The sequence below is a fragment of the Ammodytes marinus genome, assembly GCF_949987685.1.
Source record: "Ammodytes marinus genome assembly, chromosome: 16".
Lineage (NCBI taxonomy): Eukaryota > Metazoa > Chordata > Actinopteri > Uranoscopiformes > Ammodytidae > Ammodytes > Ammodytes marinus.
In genome coordinates this window covers 6,590,522-6,614,610 of record NC_137220.1, presented here as the reverse complement: position 1 = coordinate 6,614,610, position 24,089 = coordinate 6,590,522, and the positions used below count along the sequence as shown (strand labels likewise).

At 41.0% G+C, this 24,089-nt stretch overlaps 1 protein-coding gene across 2 annotated transcripts; it reads left to right on the top strand.

The window, feature by feature from the left end:
• The first annotated feature begins 1,551 nt into the window (after positions 1–1,551).
• On the top strand, positions 1,552–23,110 carry med25 (mediator complex subunit 25). 2 transcript variants are annotated; one of them, XM_080044640.1, is made up of 19 exons: positions 1,552–1,686; positions 3,264–3,413; positions 3,578–3,623; positions 3,739–3,863; positions 4,413–4,511; positions 4,852–4,972; positions 6,936–7,092; positions 7,471–7,595; positions 8,274–8,346; positions 8,861–9,144; positions 10,153–10,254; positions 13,286–13,371; positions 13,557–13,614; positions 13,842–13,949; positions 14,600–14,776; positions 18,320–18,430; positions 20,079–20,249; positions 20,591–20,708; positions 22,566–23,110. In XM_080044640.1, exons 2-19 carry the CDS (start codon positions 3,268–3,270, stop codon positions 22,661–22,663), a joined length of 2,205 nt encoding a protein of 734 aa, XP_079900766.1. In that variant the 5' UTR covers positions 1,552–1,686; positions 3,264–3,267; the 3' UTR covers positions 22,664–23,110. The 2 variants fall into 2 exon arrangements, with proteins under 2 accessions (XP_079900766.1, XP_079900765.1); XM_080044639.1 differs by having other exon boundaries at positions 18,317–18,430.
• Positions 23,111–24,089: the final 979 nt, after the last annotated feature.

Here is a 24,089-nt window from a genome sequence, read left to right as displayed (position 1 = left end):
TGTTCATCATCAGGCTCACAGAGTTGTGTTCACCTCCATGGTCTATTCTGACCCTTGAAGGAACACCATACTTTGCCACAGCATCCAGGACGCTCTTCATCACAGTGCTGCTCCTGTTGTGGCCACAGGACATGACTTATCACCTGGCCTGGCAAACATGAAACCCTGGAGATTTTCCTTTTCGGGGTCATGCGGGTCCTTGGAATTTTTCGTGTCGGGGTTGTATGCCAGGGTGAATTTATAATAAGCAGAAGGTCTGACTCGGAGATGGGTCGGTGGTGGAGGCTGGTGTCCTTACATGTTTTTCTGTAGCATTTAAGGATGGCTTTAAACACCGCATTGCTGGACCTGAATACTGAATTACTGGACTTGAATTCGATGTCTGTCAATATATTTACCCTTGTGAGGTACCGGTTGGTGCCAGCCCGCAGGCTCCTCAGGCTGGCAACGCTCTACTCCGCCTTGGTGGACTGGACCGAGGCATAAAACTCCCGGAGGGCATCTTCCAGAAGGTCGGGGTGAAGTTTTCAAAGCTTGACTTTTCTTTTCTGTGCGAGGAAGCCTTGCAGGGTGTTGACTGCCCATTTAGTAGTTTTCTTTGTATTTATCTCATCCTTCTGGTCTTCCAGCTGATCCAACTCCTCCGCAGTTAACTCTTTGTGCCGCTTCTCTCTTTTCCTTTTTTCTTCTTCTTCCTCAGCAGCATCCCAGTCGTCAAAGTTTCCGTATTCACCAAACACTTTGAATGAAATGTTGAAATCACTCATTCTTCTTCTTAAGTTGTTAAAATAAATATTTGGTAGCAATTAATTGTATCCGAAAGATTTGTCAATGATGTATGGTTACTTATTAGGTAGTGCATTCTTTTTGGAACAGCCACTTTAATTTCTTTCAAACAGTCTCCCACCACCAGCTGAAGAGTGTGTGCAAAACACTGCAAGCGCTGTTTCTTTGCCATGGCAACATTTACTGTTAGCTGATCTTCCTGCGTTAAGTCTCACCAGAGCTCAGGGTCATCGAGATCATCTCAGTCCTCCTCTTGTTCACTGGGGAAGCACACAGTGAAAGCTATTCACATGTTAGCAGCATTGTCACTCATAATGTAGTCCAGTTTATCTTTAATGTTGTATTCATCACATATAGCCTCAAATTGGTCACAGATTCGTTCAGCTGTGTGAGAGCCTTTGAAGCGCTCACAGGCCAAGAGATTGGACTTTAGCTGAATGCTCTCTGCCTCTTTCTCTATCCAGTGCACAGTCACACAAAGGAATCCCCTCATCTTTCGGTTAGACCAAATGTCCACAGTGTCTGTTTTTTAGTTTAATTAATAAATACAGATTTTAAAAGCATACAAGATGTGGGTAAATATATTATTAATCTGTGGTTAAAATGACTCGAAAGGACTGGAAACTCAAACAGCAGGACTTGACTTGGAAACTTCCACATTGAATCTTGGACGGCAGGAGGCAGCACTCGGAAAATAACAGAGACGAAGAAGAGGATTAGCTCTACGTCACTTTTTGTGGGCGGGTTTGTGGGCGTCACTTCCGTCAAAAATACAACAAATAAATGTGTTAGCTGCTGTGCTTTTCAGACAGCGCTAATTCAGGGGGACTTTCTATACATTTATACCTTTATTTTTGTTTAACTGATCCCACGATTCCACTGGCGGCCGTTTACCACCAGGTCAGCCCACTTCGCTTTGTATATACGTTTATTTTATCTGTGTTTTGTTGAAATGGCTCCATGACGTTGAAAGCTAAGCTAGCAGTAAAGGAAAAGCTCAGAGTAGTTCACATGCATTGGCAGATTATGGCTATTGCTTTCGTTTTCAAGGCTTTTTAACTTGGCATACCGTGGTAATAGGCTTATAGTACGAGTAAGGGAGGATATATCAGTTTTAACTGTGAGTGAGGCTGGACTAAGTTACCTTATTGTTAGCCAGACAATAACTTAAACTCCTAACTTGGTTTTTGCAACAACTTCAAGGCAAAAACAGCTGAATTGTTTGAATCAAACTTTTATCAGACAACTCTTATAGTGGTTCATTGTCGCCAGTTGTGTTTTTTTAACAAATGAAATGAACAGTAAAACATAAGCAACTTATCCCATTCAGTCTTCTTTTCGCACTGGTTGTATTGTCAATGTTTTCATCACTGCTTTCTGCTTATATGTATTTTCTTTGAACTTAGAAAGAAGACATTTTGTCACAAGTTGTAGCAGACAATAACGTTGTTCTAATTTTATCTGATCAGTTTTATACAGAGTCCAATGTCACTAACATGAATTTTCCCAAGTGGCTTTACAATCTGTCCTGTACATATACAACACACTGTCCTTACAAACCTCAATTCAGATTAAAGAAAACCCTGTTACAGGGAAAGGGAAATGTGAAAGAAACGCAGAGGAGGGTTCCCTATCCATGCAATAGTCATAGTTCCCATGACACCATTATGACATGCTGATAGTCAGGCATATGATTGAGGATAAGCATGGGCCGATAACCAGTTTCAAGGTTTACCACTGTTTGGAAAAGTCACAGTTTCAAAACCATTATTATAGCTACTAGTGCCCCCCACCTCCCAACACTAATAATGTTGAGAAAGGTGCGCTCGTGGTGTATTGGTCAGATCCGTCCCCCATAGAGGCTCAGTCATAGTAGCAGACCCGGGTTAGAATCCGGCCCGTGTTGTTCTCTGCATGTCATTCCCCTCTCTGTCCCATTTCCTCTCTGTCTCTCCAAACATTCTAATAAAGCGGGAAAAAAACGCCCAAAAATAATCTTGAGAAATAAAAAATCTTCTATAAGAATATTCTATTTGTTGTTTAAAATGTAAAAGATTGTTGTTTTTTTTTACCCAGACATTTCAAAATAACCCATTTGAGAGCCGGTTAGCGCAATACAGTGATACCGTGAAAAACTGTTATTTTTGCTCAAGGTTATCATACAGTCCAGTATCTTACTGACCCATGCCTACAATCCGCTGGGTTGAACTGGCCTCATCTCTCCATGTTGTTGTTTTTTTTTAAATGTCATTGAACCTTTATTCATACTTGACAGATCAATTGATGTGGGACCTCATTTGCAATGATGTCGAGTCAAAGAAATGCAAAACTAAAACAACAACACAAACACAATATACAATGCAAATACATCAAATAGACAACAAGCTAATAAAGACACAACACAATTGAAACATTTAAACAGTTATATTTCCCATTTACATTAAAAAAGCCTTCTCTCTCTCCTGTCCCCTGTCCAGCTCCATGGTGGCAGGCTCTGTGCTCATGGAGCCCTCCACTAAGCCTGGGACCAACCAGGTGGCCGACGTGGTGTTTGTCATAGAAGGGACAGCAAACCTCGGGCCGTACTTTGAGTCTCTCCGGAAAAACTACATCCTACCAGCTATAGAGTAAGAGCACTAAGACACTCCTGCTATGCTGTTATTAATGAATTCAAGTTAATTATCTTAAAAAGCATTTATTTGTATTTTTATTGCAAGGTTTGATTTAAATTGTATCTATTTATCTATATATCTGAATTGCGCTATTTAATTTTTGATTTTATTTTCCGTAGGTATTTCAACGGAGGGCCCCCGGCTGAAACAGATTTTGGTGGTGATGTGAGTGTTTCCTCCTTTATTTTTTCTCCTCTCCTGTTGCCTTTGTACTCTTCCATTAATAATTGTGAAGAAAAGTCTGTTTTATAATGTTGTTCTAAATCTCTTGTCTGTCTAGTATGGCGGAACACAGTACGGTCTGGTGGTGTTCAACACAGTGGACTGCGCTCCTGAGTCCTACGTCCAGTGTCACGCACCGACCAGCTCGGCCTTTGAGTTTGTCTCGTGGATCGACAGCATACAGTAAGTCATCCAGGGTTACAACAACGGTCATTCAATTCCTGTAAAAGTGATAAAAAAAATAAAAAAAAACTTTTTCCATTCCTTTTAAAATGCTTTGGAATTAACTGAATGTTTTTGAATTTTTTTGAATTTACACAAATGTTTCGCTAGTTTAAAACATGTTCATAAAAATATGTCTAGATAACGACGTTATGCAAAATATTGCTAGTTTGCCCTTTGCAGAAGAATGCCTGGGAAGTTTGTGTATGGCTTTTAAATGAAAAATGTCACACATGGCTTAAGAAAAGGCAGTAAGAATGTCATTATTTAGCCATATGATTGCAAAACAGGTTCAAATACGGTTATGGAAATTGGGTAAAATTTCACGGAAAAGTTCGGAAAATGTATTGGGAATAATGTGTTGTATCCCTGAGAAATTAATTATTATGTAGCTGACATTGTGATGGTTTCACATTGGCCTTTTAATTCATTTGAAATCATAGCAGAATTAATTTGTCCTGTGTGATTTTGCATATATTAACAATTCCCCCATTTTCCCCCCTCACCCAGGTTCATGGGCGGTGGAGCAGAAAGCTGCAGTCTGATCGCAGAGGGCCTGTCTGTGGGGCTGCAGCTCTTTGACGACTTCAAGAAGATGAGAGAACAAATGTAAGCCAGGGGGTTTTCTTACACACTTTTCACTTATTTCTTGGATTAATTTGCATACATTTAAAGGTGCTCAGAGGAACTTTCAGTTTGTGTTCATTCTTACGGGGTGTAAGAATGAACACAAAAGCGGTAGTGTTTTTACTAACGCCAGCTGTTGTTCCTGGGTGAGCGTACCCATGACAAAGGCATTTAGAAAATCTATATAAAAATAGCATTCTTTGGCACTGATGGTCTTGTTTGCTGTTACATTAACTTTATAATCATCAGAGAAAACTGATTCAAAAGTTCCTCGTTGCACCTTTTAACCAAAGTTCTCTTTCTCTCCACCTGCCTTCACTAGCGGTCAGACCCACAAGGTGTGTGTGCTGCTGTGTAACTCTCCTCCCTACCTGCTACCTGCTGTGGAGAGCGTCACATACACCGGCTGCACCGCAGACAACCTGGTCAAAATCTTCAGAGACGTGAGTCGTTATGTCATGTGTGTGTGTCATGATTTTAAACAATTCAAAGAAGAGCTAGAAGGGAGAGTTGTCTCCTTAATGACCTACTTCACCGGTGGGAATATGAAGGTGTATTGAACTCTGAGATCCTATGTAGTATAAATGTGCAAACATTTTAGAAATCGGTTCATCCTATCCTGAGAAAAGGCAGAAAGAGTCTAACCCTACATTTTACCATGCGTGACATCACACATCATACAATGTAGAGTTACGATTAACAGGACAGCTGGGCCAAGGGAAGACTGATGGAACAAAAACCTCATTCATTATGTAAGGGATAATGTAGAGCGAACGAGTCACTCGCTTATTACATGGCTACAAACTAAATTAATCAATCAATGTGAGGCAAAATATTGATTAAAGCAAGGTTTACTCAAATAAATAAAAACAGTCCGCTGTGGTCGGAACACCCATAACGTCCTTCCTAGCGACGGTAACTAGGCTATTTGTAGTTTATGGTGAAGTTGAAAAGAGAAAAAGGGACGTCATGCGGGACATTAAATGTCACATCTCTGGTTTCCTCCTGCTGGGGTTCTGCAACTTCTGTGTTGTACTCCTGCTGTGGCACTGCAGCTGGCACATCTGTGAACACATGGTTTAATGTTAGGCTACAACTTGTAAAGCAATAACGATATGAGACTAGTCTACTATCCGCTTTAAGAGAGCGGCTAACTTGATCTGTTGTCGTTTCCCGATATGATATTGCTCCACTTCTCCCGATCTGTGCTGCTCGGCGTCAGTAGCTCTTCAAGCTGCTCTCACACCTGTGTCCAGTCATAATCTCCCTGCTGCCGAGGCCAGCCTGAGAGAGGAGCTGGACAGCGCTGCTCCTCAAGCTGTAGTCCGGCGGCCACGCTGATTTTTGGCAACATCTGCCCGAGGAAGTTTTGCCCCATGGGCTCAAGAGAATACCACACTTGCTGTTTGTTGAGTAGGAGCTGATCTTTCTTTAGCGGGTGCAGGTAAAAGGCCGTGGCATCAGGGGGGCAATGGGACAAGTAGCACTTCAGAACCTCTGAGTTGCCGCAGGTCCGCTTGTGACAGGGCAGGATGGTGCTGGCTGACATTCTTTCCATTTTTGCGTATTTACAACTGATTTGAAAACGCCGTTAATGGACTTGAACGATTGAGAATTAATAATGTCATGATTAGTAAAGTAACGACATATCCCAGCCCTCAAGGTCATATAACTGGCTACAGAATAGCTGTTGCCGTCACTTCTCTGTACCGACAGGTAGAAAGACCGCAGCAAGCTGTTGAGGTTTTCTGCCCCGTATGTTTCAAGGTTTTTTGACCTATTGTTTTCCTCAAGCCACTCCTTTAAGGTTGTGATGGCCCATACCGTATTCCTTTTTGTATTTATTTCGTGCCGATCTTCTTCTACCTGGTTGACATGTCGTTCGTCCAGCTCCTTGTGTCTTTTTCTCACCTTTTCTGGTGACTGTTGCTCCCTCAGCCATGTCTCAAAGCTGCCGTTCTCTCCAGAAATATTGAAATTAATATTTGGAAACAATTCCATTTTAAATAAAGTGATGTGAATATTACCAAAAAGTCAACGGAGGTTGTGAGAGGATGTGAAAATGCCGGTCAGAACATCCCTATAGCAACAATATTTCCTATTCATAGCAACGGTCATTAAACCCTTGACAGCGGTCTGTCTTGCTGGAAATAACAGACCTGTAGCATGCCGTGATTTACATAGGATTCTCAAAGTGCCATGCAATAAATTATAATATCGATTTTATAATGATAGAATGCCGGTTCCGTATGGGGGAAGCATTCCTTTACATATGCAAACTTAATTGTGTCAAAATATTCTATAAATGTTTGTTTTCAGTGGTATTTGATTTACTAATCAATTATAACAAGTAAAAATGCAAAAATATTTGATTTTAATTGATTTTTTTTGTGTGCCATTTCTCAGAGAGGGATCCACTTCTCTGTGGTGGCTCCCAGGAAGCTGCCGGCCCTGCGCTCTCTGTTTGAGCGAGCGTCTCCAGTGGGGGGCGCCGTGGAGCCCCATCCAGAGTACAGTCAGGATCCCTTCCACATGGTGCTGGTCAGAGGCATCTCACTGCCTGGTGAGGACATACACCATCAGCTACTATTGGCACTGTTTTTGTATTTTGCGCTTTGTCACTGTTTTTTCATTTAAACTTTATTCATACTCGAGAAATCAATTGAGGGGTCATTTGCAATGATGTCGAGTCTAACAAATGTAAAGCAAAAACAACAATACATACACTTATCTGTCTATCTCTCTGTCTGCCTGTCACCCTGCCTCCCTGCCTGTCTGTATGTCTGTCTCTCTCTTTGTCTGCCTGTCTGTCTGTCTCTCTTTGTCTGGCTGTCTGCCTGTCTCTCTGTCTCCCTGTGTGTCTCTCTCTCTCTCTGTCTGTCTGTCTCTCTCTGAATGCCTGTCCCCCTGTATGTATGCCTGTCTGTCTCTCTGTCTGTAGCCTCCTTAGGTGGGGGCCCTGGTCCAGTCAAACCCGTCTTGCCCCTCCAGCCGCTGCCTGTCAGTCAGCCTCTGGTGGGAGCACAGCAGCCGCCTCCCCCCATCAACACAGCTCACCCCTACCAGGTAACTCTCTCCTTAAAGACCCTCTAAACTGCAAACCCACATCCACAAAATCCTTCTAACTATGTTATTTGGGGAGTAAGTCGCATGATAGTAAAGCATCTGAAATGAGTTACCGGTAGGCATTTTTATCAATCCAAATGAAAGATATTGTCTTTAAGTTTGATAAACATAAAATAAATTTGGTTTAGATGAGGCGGGGCTATGCTCTGGTCCTTATGAACCAATAAGTATTTTAAACCAATTGCGGCAGATCTCTCCCCCCAATGTTTTATTCATAAAAAATGACTGTTGCCATGGAGAAATGTTTGAAACGGCTACTCCCACACCGTCCTGTCAAACAGTCTAGACTCTAGACAGTAAAAAATTTTTTTTATTATTATTATTATTTTGATTATATTTATTAACAAATATGTTCAATCAGATATTTGTAAAAGCTTATCGAGACCCCCAACATTGATATCATAAAGTGATATTCACTCTTATAGACCAGGTTTCCAGCTTTTCCATTGGCTGTGACACAGGTAAACGGGCCAGGAGCCACACAGTGCTCAGGCTGTCTGGACTCTGGAGACTAATTCTCACCGCATTGCATTTGGCTCTGTGTCAGACTGTGGTGTTTATGTTGCTTCACTAAGACGTTTCCACCGCCATTGTCTTCCTTTAATCTGTTGCTCACAGAACCCCCAGATGACTGCCGCTCAGGTGGCCGCACAGATGGCTGTGGAGGCCGCCAACAACCAGAAGAGTCGCTGTGAGTAACTGCTGGGCACTGGGGAATCATTTACATTAGCTGGGTGTTAAGAAGCAGTGAGGGGGGGACAGTAACAAAGTATATAAACTCTAGTACTGTAGTTAAGTACAATTTTGATATACAGATGCATAAAAAAAAAAAATATCAATGGAAAGTTCATTTTTTTCCATATTTTAATTCCAAAAGTGAAACTTTCATCTATTCTAGGTGATTTACACATGAGAAATGAATTTAGAATAAACATACTTTTCAGAAGGTTATATTCTAATATTTTGAGGCACTGGATTTTTTTATTCCATGAGCTGTAAGCCGTAATTATCAAATCAAAACAAAGGAAAGGCCTGAGTGACTTATTTCCCTTTGTCTAATGCATATAGAATATATGAATGTTTCACTTTTGTATGGACTTTTATATGTTATTCAACAGTTTTTAGATCTACCTGTATAATGAAGAAAGACAGTCGCATGTATTCTTCATCCTGGTCTCTGTTGTGCTGTGTTTGTCTTCCTCCAGTCCCGGGCATGGTGAACCCAGGTCCTCCGTTCCCCGGGCAACCCCCCATCCCATCGGTTGCCGGGGTGAAGCTCAACCAGCCCAGCCTAGCAACGGTCACCGCGGCGGGACAGTCCATGATGCCACAGCAACAGGTCCCCCCCATCCAGCAGCAGCAGCAGCAGCAGCAGCAGCAGCAGGGCCCGCCCATAGGACAGCCCTTAGCCAATCAACAGCCACAAGCACCTCCTCTACAGCAACCACCCACCAACCAGGCCACAGTGCCCTCAGTACAACCCAACATGGTCAGTTCTCATTAACAAGAGAAAAATCTATCCTTTTTAAAATGTTCAATAAAATGTAACACTTTTCTTCCATTTTAATGAGACTTATACCAAACGTTCCATCCTCGTCACATGTAGAGTTACAGTAGTCTGGATGTGAGACCAAAAGACAGAAAAGGTTTTATTTTTGCTATCAGCCTCTAATTAAAGCTATAGTGCGTAACTTCAATTTCGTATAAATGAATGACGGTTACATTCAAGCCATTTCCGAACTAGTTGACGCAATTATGCTCCACATAACTCTCTCTGTATTTCTCAGTATGGCAGCGTTTACAAACTGGTGTCGCCCGCAGACAAATTTCAGTTGTTGATAGTACTGCCAAGAGAAAATCTGGACGTACAGCAGAAGAAATACAATCCATGCCCCGTCCCCCAGGCGGCTTACCTCACATAGACGCGCCGACAGTGATGTTATAAAAACAGAAGTTACACACTATAGCTTTAAATCTAGGTATTAAAAAGTGTGCATTTTGAACGGCTTCTCTTGGGAGTGGATCCATGCTGTTAACATTGTTTGCCGTTAGTTTGTCTTATGCAACGGTTCTGTGGAGTGTAAATAATAGGACTTGATCTGTCTTACTCACTCCCCCCCCCCTCCCTTTGTAAACACTATCAATGTTTAAATCATATAGATATTTTCAGATGTTAAGTGGCACTTCTGTGTTGCCGTGCCAGCAGTCGCCTAGAGCTGAGTTTGCTCTGTCGAACACAGTGTCTGAAGTCTTCTATCAAAATGGATTTTAAATATTCCTTCTACTATCAAAAGCAAACGGCGATGGATGTTCCCTATTCCCTAGAACATCATTGTTGATACAGTCACTATTGTCTATTCTCTCTTTTCATTCATTCGCCTGATGTTAAAAGAGATTGGATTTAGCAGGTTTTTTTAATTGATTTTTTGAAAGTAATGCATTAGTCTGTCTCTTCTTTTCCTTTGAATTGACATGTACGATTTCATTTTTTTGACAGCCGGGTGGGTCTGGAGTGCAAGGCGTTCCTAACCCGATTGGACAGGCCCAAGGCACGGCCAATAAGATCGTAGCGTGGACCGGTGTTCTGGAGTGGCAAGAGGTAATGCTAAAAAAAACTTAAAAAGACTTTATAAAAGGTGGTTTGTGCCCCTGAAAATTAAGCTAAAACTAAAGTAGAAACCTTTCTTTAACCCATTGATGACTATGGCAATCTAGGATGCATGTCCTTAATGCCTGAGTTTTTTATTTTTTTTAATTGTACGAATTGTCAACGTCTACCAAAACCTGAATATCTAAGCCTGTGTAGCACATAGAAACATTAAATAAAATACATTTAAAAGGTAAGGTTCACAGGTTTTATTTAAACATGCTCCCTTAGCGCTTACAAACCAACACAATCGTCAAAATTAGATGGGGGAGAATAAAAAAGAATAAATAATATAAAATATTTAAAAATAATGTGCTAAATTAGGTTATAATCCTTCTTCCTTTTAGCATGGATAGTAGTGACTGAGTGTGCAGTGGAGAGAGAAAGATACACAGCTATAGGCAGGAGGAGATAGCTTTATTTTATTATTTAGTTCAGTTATCACTGGCACCATAAATCCGACTTCCCAATACAACTGGAACGCAGAATGACTCCCGATCAGCTGGTCCAAACGGCTGTATACCACAGAGATGAAAACGAAACTGAAACTTAATTATCGCCTGGCTGGGCTGAATTTGAGTTGGAGCAGCAAAATATAGCCTAAATTCTTAAATATTGTTAATAAATAGATGCAATGTGTTGTGTGATTTTTGTCAGTAGCCTATAGTAGACCTAGATTCTGCGCTCCGAACGGCACTAACTGTTCTGTAATACACTATCGCGGACACAGCTGGCTTATTTTTTTTTATTACTTATTTTATTTAATTATTTATTTATTTTTATTGACGTGATTTTCGGCAAACCACACAACATTTGGGTGGTCACGTGGTCTTAAAAAATCAACAAAATCCACCTCATGTGTATTTGAACCAATGACGGTACATTCTATGCTGCACACGCCATGAAAATTAGATAAAGTAACAATGCTGCGCTACGCAGCAGCCGGCAGGAGATACAATGTGGCGTCGCGCAGCAGCCGTCATCAATGGGTTAAGAGAAAATTGTCAAGATTGATGCCTCTGCTGTTAAATTAGAATTAAATATACAGTAGTCAGAGTGCGACATGTGAAAAAATAATTTTATTTCACATTTTGACCCCACCGGGAATACAAATAATTTAGCAGAGGCTTAATTTGATAAAATGGACTATGGAATTTGGATCTCCGATGAGTGGATTGCAGCTATATCAAAATGATCAATACAAATGTCTGAATCGGTCCCATCCCTAATTAACATGTTAAAACTATAATGTCTTAAGTCTTCTTTTTTGTGTGTGTGTTATAAGCTTTTGAATATTCCAAAAAGTTTATGCATGTATTTTTCAAATATTTTTATGAGTTTTTCTTCAGACTAGTCTAAATGCAAAGCAAAGCTAACCAGCTACCAACTCTATTTTGTATTTCCCTGACGGATACGTACTCTCTTTCGATCTTAATCTTGATTTTAAAGAAAATAATCCCTTTAAGTAATTCTCTAGATTTTGAACTATTGTTTTAGTAAGCTTTCCCTATAGTTTGTTCATTAATTCAGTGTTAAAGTGTTAAAGTCACCAGCTCTGTCTATGGCTGTGGTAAGTCTTAATAACCACCTGCCAATGCTGGTTGTACAGTCTGATTAATTACGCCTCATTTTACTGCCTCCTGCTATCGGTTTAGCTCAAGGTCAAATCGATGAAGTCGCTGAGGCGGGAAAATTGATGTTAATGGCTTTTTGTGCGACACACACACACGGTGCCTTCAGGTGTTTGTGTTTTAGTGGGACAGACTCGGATCAATCGCCGCTATCGACCGCGCTCTCATCCTCCCTCTCCCGTTTGTCAAAATGATCGTATAGTCAGTTTACGGTGGAGTCGGTGATTTTGGACAACGCTTGTTAACAAATTCCCTTTTTGTGAAAAATCTGTGAATATCTCCTCATGATCCACTACCTGTCCGTACTTTTGTGTGTGCGCTGAAAACAAAGGGTATGTAAAACAAAGGGGGGCCCAGCGCAGATACTAGCTAGCAACATACCTGTTTACAGAGTCTAGGTTGTGTATTAACACCAGATTGTTCAGCGCACACACACAGTATGTACAGGTAGCAGATTGTAAGGAGATATTCACTGATTTTGATGAAAAAGTGATTTTTACAACAAGAGTCCCTCCAGAATCACTGACTACACCTTTAAAATGAACCGGAATACAAACTGGAAGCTCAGAAATCTCTTTCAATCATTGGACAGATCCGTAGCGTGACATATTTCCCCTAATCATAGCTATTTCACCCTCCCATTCACCCGCTTGTAAGTGATTCCCCTCCTGGAGTCATCTGTAATGTTGAGGAGAATTTCAACACACACACACACACACACACACACACACACACACACACACACACACACACACACACACACACACACACACACACACACTAAAAGTAGTTTGAAGAAGCGGTTGTTGATGAAAAACTCTCACAGGAGATGCCAACACACTTGGCTAGCTCCGAGTGCAGTCAGCGTTCACTATGGTTCATTCTGTACTGGCTCCATTTCAATCAGCTAATCTCTCAGAGCTTTTGTTATGTAAAAATGAGGCCTGACTTTCCAGAATGCTTTTGCTGGCATTCATTAATTAATAAAATCAATTATTAAAAGAATATTTAAAGGCAGATGCTTTCAAATATGAATGTTTTGTTCCTGTCCACATCTCAGGCTCCAATTAACTCCTTCTTTAAAAGGCGAGACACTGCGGTTTAAAACACTGTTTTCACAAGCACTACAAACAGGATTTGTTCAATTTCTTTAATTGTCGTCGCTTATTTGGCGCTTTAGATTTTGGTTCCTTTGTTATATTGAAAGAATGGCTGACATCTTTTGTTTGTTCATTTTTTTGGTTATGTCATATAGGCTCTGTATTTGAATTGATTAATTGATTCCTATAAAGTAAAGTCTGTTGTTGTGTCACTCCTCCTCACCATTTCTCTCTCTGTATTAATCCCTTCAGAAACCCAAAGCCTCGTCTATGGATTCAGCCACCAAACTGACACGTTCTCTGCCGTGTCAGGTGCACGTCAACCAAGGAGAAAACCTGTGAGTATTTGTGTGTGTGTGTATTTTCAAAAACGTGGACATTATCTTTACTAAAAGGTGCTCAGTCTAACATTGCCTGTGTGTGTGTGTGTGTGTGTGTGTGTGTGTGTGTGTGTGTTTGTGCCCGTGTGTTTTTGTGCCCGTGTGTGTGTGTGTTTGTGTCCCTGTGCTTGTGTGTGAAACAGAAACACAGACCAGTGGCCCCAGAAGCTCATCATGCAGCTCATTCCACAACAGCTCCTGGTGAGCCACTATTTATATTGTTCTGTTTATGTTGTTTGAAAGTGTCAGCTCTTGTTTGCAGCAGCAGTGACTTGCTTATAAAATATGCATGACATCATCCTCTCTCTCTCTCTCTCTCTCTCTCTCTCTCTCTCTCCCACTCTCTCTCACTCTCTCCCTGTCTCTCTCTTTCCCTCTCTCTTTCTCCCTCTCCCTCTCTCTCTCTCTCTCTTTTGCTGTTGCCGTAGACGACCCTCGGCCACCTCTTCAGGAACTCCAGAATGGTTCAGTTTCTCTTCACAAACAAAGACCTGGAGTCGCTGAAAGGCCTCTACCGCATCATGACCAACGGATTTGTACGTTTTTAATCTTCATCCAAGATCTTTTACCTTTCCCTGAACCTCCTAAAGTGTGTCACCCCCTCCATGTGTCCCCAAATCTTATCCATGATTCAGTGTCTGTCACCGCAATGCATTTACAATGAGAGGCAAGTGAGCGCAAGATGTCCCACATTCTGTCCAGCTGTTGCACTGGTGTTGCAGTGTTGTGGTTCAGACTCTAGAGGGGGTTCCAGACCTTACATTCTTACATTACCCCTGTGTTCCAATCCCCATACTTTCTGCTATTTATTATGGTAGAAAAAAATATTTAGAAAGTCCCAATTCTAGTGGTCAGATTTAGTATGCTTAAAAATACCCGGATGCCTTCTTCTACATCCAGCCGAGATTTTTAGTGTTGAAAATCAGCATGCTATTGTGGTAATTCTGACCCACAATCCAGTGCGCACCGGAAGTGACGTCACATCAACGGAGTAGTCAGTCTGACTGTGCTTTGCCATTCATGTATCTCGTCATATTATCTATTTGTGTAATATCGTTCTTCTCTGTATGACCCCTTCTGCTTTATTTTACTTAGGTCAAAATACATTTAAATCAAATCAATTCAAATGAAGGGTCCCACCATTTCAGTGTCCTAACTAACCCATCCCCTGTGCCCCTGTGTGTAGGCGGGCTGTGTGCACTTCCCCCACACCACGTCTCCCTGTGAGGTGCGTGTGTTGATGCTGCTCTTCTCCTCCAAGAAGAGAATCTTTATGGGGCTGATTCCCAACGACCAGAGCGGCTTCGTCAACGGCATCAGACAAGTCATCACCAACCACAAGCAAGTCCAGCAGCACAGAGCGGTGAGTGGGGGGAGGGGGCTAGCATGGTAGCTGCTGCTATCAGTGTGTGTGTGTGTGTGCGTGTGTGTGTGTGTGTGTGTGTGTGTGTGTGTGTGTGTGTGTGTGTGTGTGTGTGTTAATGGGTGAATGTGTACACAACAATGCAAAGCGCTTACGGTCTGTGGAAAAACCAGGGAAAAGCGCTACATATGTACCATTAAAAAAAAAATAAACATTGAATTTAATATGCTTAAAATAAGGCCTTTAAAGGGATAGTTTAGTATTTTTGTAGTGGGGTTGTATGAGGTACTTAGGCATAGTTAGTGTGTGACCTTATGGAGATGGCTGTCAGCGCAGGCCCCCTCTGCAACAGTACAAGGCTGACTTCTGCTGCACCTACATCTCCCCTAAACTCCTTATAGTGACTGCACTGAAAGCCATCTCCATAAGGTAACAGACTAACTATGCCTCAGTACCCCATACAACCCCACTTAAAAAATACTGAACTGTCCCTTTAAATTATATGAATTTCCTACTTTTGCCAGTATGGCCTGACATTGGCATTACATCTAATCTTAAGTGGCATTAAAACGGTCTTAAAAGTCTTGCATTTAACATGGATATCCCTTGTTTTACTATGGACTGGGGTAGACAAAAGGGAGGTGATAATGAGAGCGTATTATCGAGGCATAGCAGGGAATTGAGTCTCATTGTTTACGGCATTAAGGTGTATTGTTATCGACATTTTGTTTAGTGCGCCCAGTATCTTCACAGCAGCCACTAAGGCGTCTCACTTGAATAGAGGCTAATGGGGCTAGCATTAGCTAAATTCTCCCATTTGGTTATCTCTGCTTAAAGCGAAGGGAATATAGGCACATAATAGGCACTCTTTATTTTAAATGAGTTGCATCTTTAACTCAATAGTTCCTCAACACTGCATTGTGTAGTCTGTTAGGTCTATTCTTTACTACACACTCCGTATCCTTTGAGCATTGACAGTAACAAGAATTTAGTTCTAAAATTGAGGAAACTGCATGTCAATTCATACATTGACAGGTACAAGTTGGTGTTGTATGTTGACTATAAATAAAACCAAAAGACTTGGTATGATTTTTTATTTTTTGCAGTGCATATTCATCCCTGGAGAGACTGGCTGATTTAAAATGTGTCTTCTGGATTAGCTGTCTGCTCCATCAAAGCGCTTCACTCAAGCTTAGTGCATCTTCATAGTCGGGACACAATCAAAACACAAGCCCATACGTAACAGTGTAGCTTAGGAACAATGCACCATCCATTCCCCATAGCAGCAACATTTATGTGTTTTAAAAAATGCAGCCGCTTGTCTACGTTTACATGAATTAGAATACATTTCTCCATAGCAGTCTGCTCACATCAACGGTGATGGCGGATCATGTTAACTCAACCTGCTGTAAATGTTATGTCTTAGTACTAACGCGTGTCTGCCTCATATGTAACTGTAACTTGAATCTGTGTCTGTATAAACATCAGGGCTTTGAGAGGAAGGCAGGCGACATGAAATTGTAATGAAGGTTATTTTTTCCCTCTCTTGTGTATCATAACATATTTAGCACTGCATCGCTAATAGGGAAGCGCTACGGCAATCTAATGTAATTTAAATTTGAGTTAAGGTTTTCCTCTGCACTGGCATTCTTCAGGAACCAGATTGTAGGTTGGAACGTTTACAACAAGACACAAATTGAATATTTTTCCCCCCCAAAAAAGTGAGGCAGTTCTAAATTTCTTAAAATATATATTTTTTTAAATCTATATATGATATCAAAGTTGGGTCTCTCAATAAGCCTTTACAAAAATCTGATTGAAAAATAAACATTCATAAATATTATAAAACTAAGTTTAAAAAATAAAACCGTTTTTTTTTTACTCTCCAGACCGATTGACAGGCCAGTATCAACAGACTCCATGGCAACAGTCATTGTTTTTATAGAACGTTCAGGCAGAGAAGAGCCGTGATTGGTTCAAAATACTTATTGCGTCATAACAACCAGAGCATAGCCCTGCCTCATCTAAACCAAATTTCTGTAAAGTTTGTCAATATCTTTAATTTAGATTGATAAACATGCCTAACTCTTTTCCGATGCTTTACTATCATGCAACTAACTCCCCAAATTACAAAGAAGGATTTTGTGGATTTGGATTTTACAGTTTACAGGGGCTTTAAATCGTGGATCTGGGATTTTGCAGGTTACTGGGTTAAAAACTGGAGATAAATCATAGACAGGAGAACAGAGCGAAAGAGGCAGCTGTTTTATTAGTCCCCTAAAAAGGCCCTACAGCTGTGTGTAGCGCTCGTATTAGCACTAGCGCTATCCCAGGGTGATTTGTTTAGGCTCGGGAAGATGGATGGGTGAAGGTGTTTTCTCCGCTAGGCTTTTTCTGTAGTTAAAACATTTTTTCTGCTCCTTCTTCTCCCTTGTCTCTCCTTCCGCGAAACAAAAAACTAGTTACCATGGCACCTGGGTGACACTGCTATCTAAAAATATAATGTGAAATAGACTGAGTGCATCTTCAGTTTTTAAAGGCCCTGGCAAAACCCAAATTCACTAAATCCTTGTAATCCTTTGTTTTTGGGGGTTAAACTGAATGCTAATATGTTTATGAAAGGAGTTAGGATTATCTGTAGAACGCTGCTTGTTTTCAAAATAATATTTATTTTGTCAAAATTTGTGAATATCTCCTCACGATCTGCTACCTGTCCGTACTTTGTTTGTGTGTGTGTGTGTGCACAAAGAAAAATCCATTGTTATTATACAGCCTAGCCTCTGTAAACTAGCAACACACCAGTTTACAGAGCCTAGGTCTAGTGTTGTCCAGAATCGCCGTCTCCTTTTTTTTTTTTGGGACATATTCCTCAATAGACAGAAGCTATAGCTAACAGGTGTGTTTTCAAAATCCGCCAAAAGCAACTATTTACTAACTGTCTTGTTACGTGGCTTATAGAAACATGGATAACTGCTGTAAATGACATTTTTCACTCCCCAGCTTTGCTTAACGGCTTTAGTCTTCAAGCTTCAAGTTTGTTTTGAAAGCGTGAAATTCCAAAATGGCTGACACCTCAGCAGGTGGTGCTTGAAGCTAAATCTCCTCCGGTGTTTATCGTCTTTCTCCATGTTTGTTTTCTGCTTTCCATCTGCGCTCGCGAACAAAGAAGAGTGTATATTTAGTTTCAGCCCGACACACTCTCCGGGCTGTTAACACACAGCAAACAGCCATTACCTGCTGGAAATATAGATTATGATGAAACCATTATTACAATAGAAAAATCATCCAAATATCAGAGACTGTGTAGAATTTATTAATTCAAAAAAATGCACACGAAGTTACAGGAACGGTTTCTGTCGCCTTTTCTTGAGCCAGAGAGTGAGGCAAAGAGCTAAATGAAAAAAATAAATGAACTACAGTATTCCTTTTTAATTTAACCTGAAAACCCCAGCGGTAGCCTGTATATACTTGATATTTATTCACTCTGTCTGTCTGTCTGTCTGTCTGTCTGTCTGTCTGTCTGTCTGTCTTTGTGTGTAGCAGTTGGGCGGAGGTGGCGGTCCCATGCAGCCCGGTCAGGTCGCTCCAAACCAAAACTTTCTCAACAGACCTCAGGGCCCCATCCCCGGTCCCCACGGCAACGTACAGCAGCAGGTAAACACACCTCTCTCTCTCTCTCTCTCTCTCTCTCTCTCTCTCTCTCTCTCTCTCTCTCTGTGCAGGCATGACTATGTAACACCCCCCCCCCCCTCTCACACACACTGCCTGTTATGTTTAAACTTTAAAACACCTTTACTACTACGCTGGTTTCTGCATGGTAACTCTTATTGGTAACCCTTTTCCTCCACTGTCCACTGTCTATTCTCTCCCACTCCTCTCTCTCTCCCTCCCCCTCTCTCTCCCCCTCTGTCTCTCTTTCTCTCTCCCCTCTCTCTGTCCCCCTCTCTCTTTCTCTCTCCCCCCTCTCTCTCCCTCCCTCCCTCCCCCCCTCTCTCTCTCTCCAGTCTGTGGTGGTGGGCATGCCTACTGTTAGTCAGGTGTCTATGATGGAGGAGCAGCAGAGGCAGAATAACATGGTGAGACCTGCAGTAGCCTCTTGACACACGGTACACGGGTTCAGGGTTTGTCCACAGTAGGAGTGGTGTCGGAAAAAAATCGCAACTGCTATCTCCTGAGATTTTGAATTGATTTGTAATTTTTTTGGTAAATATCTGTTTTTCGCTGCCACCAGTAATGTTGACCTGATAGATAAGACATGGACTTAAATTAGCTTTCATGCTACAATTTGTCACAGCACCTATTAGCACACAGTGGACTGGAGTAGATCCTGAAGTCCTTTCTTTAAAACTGAATCGAGAAATATTTTTTTAGAATCAGGAATCCTTTTGGAATGGAATCGTGACCCCAAGATTCTGAATCGAATGGTAGGATTCCAAAAGATTCCCACCTCTAGTCCACGGGTAGTTCAGCTTTTTAAGTGCAACATCATCATTTAGTTCCAGGATTTTGCTCTATACTCTCTGCAAATGACACACACACACACACACACACACACACACACACACACACACACACACACACACACACACACACACACACACACACACACACACACACACACACACAGTCCCCACCATCCCTCTGCTACCACAACTTATCCTATCAGCATGTGTTGGCTCTACCAGTCGCTGCTGGATGTTCCTCTTGTAGCATGCCATTGAAAAGCACTCTCTAGTGATAACACGCTACGCACGTCTATCTTATTCAAATCACAACTGTTTGCATTGAGCATGAGGTAACACAAAACTAAAGCAAGAAAACATGGTGGTTTGGTTTACATTGGTCCTTTCCCAACTGCTATCTTTCCTCATCAAAGACAATTAAACACATTACAGTTGAAGGTGGAGTCAGCGATTCTGGAGAACGCTTGTTGTCAAAATCACTTATTGTCAAAATCAGTGAATATCTTCCCATGGTCCCCTACCTGTCTGCACTCGGGGTGTTTACAGACCCTAGGCTGTGTATTAACGCTGAATTGTTTTTCAGCGCACACACAGTTTAGACGGGTAGCAGCTAGTGAGATATTCACTGAGTTTGACAACAAGCTTTCCCTAGAATAGCTGACTTCACCTTTAACCCAAGTGAAAATGACAAGTATACAGGTATGTTGGTCTTGGTATCTTGTACAATAAATTTTCTGTTGTTAATAACTAGTAGTTTTCATAACTTTAGCTCATAATTATTGTATTTTCTTTTCATATGACATGAATGCAATTTAAGACCGTTTTAAACTTTCCTTCAGATGGCAATGAGAGCAGCGGGACCAGCCAACCAGCAGCCTCCGGTTAGTGGCGCTCCACCCAATCAGGTCGCTCAGGGGGGACAAGCCCCGCCCCAAGGCCCCATCCTGCGCCTCACCAACCCAGGGGCCAACCCCCAGCTACGCAGCCTCCTGCTCAGCCAGCAGCAGCCAGTAAGACAAGAGAATACTATAGAATATCTTTATTTAATTTATTTAATTTTAAGATAATTTTTCTGCATTTTTGCTTTTATTATTAGAGAACGACCACGAGCCGGATTCGAAGTTCATTTTTTTCTGTAATCTAATTCAAAAACTGAAACTTTCATATATTCTTGATTTCATTACACATGTGTTATTCACTTTTGACGGACTTTTCCATGATATCATTTTGTCCTGCAAATATTAGTTTTTTTAATTGAAAATGCTGTTATAAACATATCAACTGCTCTTGTGGAAGTGTGTCTTTTTGTTGAAATTAACGTTTTTTTTCTCCCGTTTGTGTGTGTTTGCAGCAGGGTGCAGTGTCCCACATGCCGGGGATGATGCACCAGGGTTTGGGGCAGCAGCTGGTCCATCCCACACCAGGAGGGGGCGCTCAGATGCAGGGCCAGTGGAGGCAGCCGCTAGCAGGTCAGTGAAGCAGCGACTATGGAGGGAGGGAGGGGGAGGGAGTGGAGAGGAAAGGTCATTAAAGGTGGACGCAGTGATTCTGGAGACAATTCAAATTATTTTTGTGTCAAAATCAGTGAATCCTCATGATCCCTGTGAGCTAACTGTACGTGGCTATGGTGGGCCCCCTTTGTTTATGGAGTCTAGGCTGTGTATTAACACCAGATTTTTTTTGTTGTTGAGCGCATACAGTACTGACAGGTAAGCAGATCATGAGAGAATTCACTTAATTTGACAAAACATTATTTTGTCAACAAGCATTCTCCAGATCAATGACTACACCTTTTAATCTACTGATGATAAGGTTGATTATACAACAATTTGTTCTAAAATACTTTTTACAGGAGATGAGCTTTTTTCAATCAACTGTAGCATCATGTGGCAAATCTAGTTTTAAGTTATTTCTATCCCATCACTGCATGTTCAAGATTCAAGATTCCTTTTATGGCCATTCAGCAAAACACAAAAATATGTTAAGCATGAACAAAATGACAAGCATGGCTCTTAAAAACCACATTAAAAAAACAGGGTAATAGAATAGAGCTCTATGATTAAATATATATAAAAACCTAATAAATGGAGCCATCTTTATCTAACAAGAGAGACTGGCTTTATTGGACTGGAATATTTGTCAAACTTACTTTTATTTTCATGCACATTTATTGAAAAAGCTTGAAGAACTTTGGGTGCATTCATATGTTATTTGAAAAGCTCCACATTTGAAGATTTCAGAAGTTCAATGCAGTTGTTTGACTGTTATGCATATTGTTTATTTTTGAATAGGGGCTTGGCTTTAGTTCTGCAATGAAACCACCACGTTATCCGTTTATGTTTGCTCATTGTTTGGTGTTTAGGTTAGGATTTCTCTGACATGAAATTGAATAAGAAAGTGTTTAGTTTCCTAGTTGACTCAGCTGTCACACTGTGCACTACAATACTGCACGATGTAATCATTTTTAAATCACTGTAAACAACTGTAATGTGGCCTGATGTTTACCTATGTTAATCAAGTACCAAGCGCCCCCGAGTTGACCTCACAAACAGATGGCTGCATGGGAGCTAGAATGAAAAAAAAAAAAAAAACGCTTAATGAAAATCTGTGGTGTGTGATTGGGGGGGAAAACAATAGTGTGTAGCAATATAAATAATTTATCCGGATCTGAGGCCAAAGACATTTCTTTGAACTGCAATTATCATTTAAACTAATGAACTCGTTTGTAGGCTGCTTACTGTGTGTTTAATTAAAGATGGACACCTAAAAATACACCCGATACTGAGAAAGTAGCTCCTGTAGAAAGTTACAAAAACAAAGGGAGACACTAATGAAAGAGCTTGGATCTCTTCATTTTCACCAACCTACTTTTTTCAGAACAGACTTGGAAGAAATGGAATATAATATTTATTAGTATGTTTTAATCAGTGTATAATGTCTTAAAACCTTTTTAGAATGAGCCTTTTATATCTACATAGGAGCAGGGTGCACCGCCATGTTTTTACAGAAGCAAAGAATGGACAAACTTAACGGCCTTACAAGTTTTTATATATAGTGGGCGTCCTGGGGAAAGACCAAGAAGAAGAAGTACTATAGAATAAATAACTAAATACATCTTCACCTCATCACTAGATATTGTTGAAAGACTTGAGGCAGTAGTGGTGGATGATGCTATCTTTAGTAACTATATCTTCTTGTTCTCGAAGGCCACCGTAGCTTCTGTAAGGTATCCGTTCGTTTGATATCTTTTGTCATTCTTTTAAATTGTGCAAATAATAGAAAAAACCTAAAAAAGAATAAAAATGTGTGTGTGTGTGTGTGTGCAGGTCAGATCATGATGGGACAGCGCGGCGCCGTGCCCCAGCCCGGGATGCCCCAAGTCTCCAGTGTCATGGAGGACGAGATACTCATGGACCTTATCTGAAGGAAGTTATATGGACTACCTAACAATGGCTTTTTTCAAGTTGAATTTTGGCAGCCATTTTGCTAGGTTTTTGACACACACACACACACACACACACACACACACACACACACACACACACATACACACAACCTGGCTCTGTTGCATTATTGCTACAAAATGTTCAACATAATTATGAAACAAAATCATGAGTATAGTTTTTTCTTCTTTTTTTTTTACGAGCGCGAGCAGCTGAAGTTAATTAGGGGCAGACAATGCCAGCATTATTTTTTCATGTAAATGGTCGAAACCAGCGACAGACAGCCAGTGCGCTAATCCTCTATGCTACACACACACACACACACACACACACACACACACACACACACACACACACACACACACACACACACACACACACACACACACACACACACACACACACACACACACACACACACACACACACACACACACACACACACACACACACACACACACACACACTGGATGAAGCCTAACCAGTGGAAAAAGGACAATTATGTTTCTGGAGAGTCGACTTTTCTATAAGTTTCACATCGTGTTATTATATAAACCTGGAATAATGTTATTTTTTCATCTTGTTTGTATTGAGATTTTTGCATTTTTCTGTTTAGACTAATTATTGCTGAAATGGAATTGTTTTTTTAGTATGTAATAAAAAAGGAGCATAGACGATTGAAAAAAGTGCTTTATATCATTGTGGAGATATTTTACTGTTGATGCACATTTGTCTACACTCACACACACACACACACACACACACACACACACACACACACACACACACACACACACACACACACACACACAACCTATGAATAAGTGTACATGAAGACTTTGTCCTTGTGATTCCTAACCGTCGTCTTGACTGTCCTGCTTCTCATCTCAGACCGTGGGTGAGTGAGAGAGTGAGAGTGTGTGAGCTACTGAAATAGACACAATAATGGATAGTTCACTGTCTTTTCCTGCCAAATAGTGTCACAGTGTTAATTTTAACTACTCCAATATGTCATGGAACCATAGAGGGTGTGCGCTTGTGCCAAGTAGTCCTACCAGATGGCTTCACTTGGCCATGGTTCCCTTGGCTTAGAGTCCTATCTATCAGGCTGACCGCATGCGCACAACACAGGCCTCACACTTCACATGTATATCTGCCCACACAGTCTGTGTCTATGCTTTCTGTATGCGTGCAAACACACACAACAGCAAATATAATGGTGTCACCTACCTGCTATTGATATGGACGCTAAGGCTACAGAGAAACACTGGTTAACTTTTCTCAATCTCACAAAAACATTAGGGAAAATATTAAAATCATCATATTTTAATTTTTTTTTACTCCCCAAATTCAAGTACTGTGTTGTCATTGTATTGAAGGTCAACAATTTGATGAAATTAGCACTCC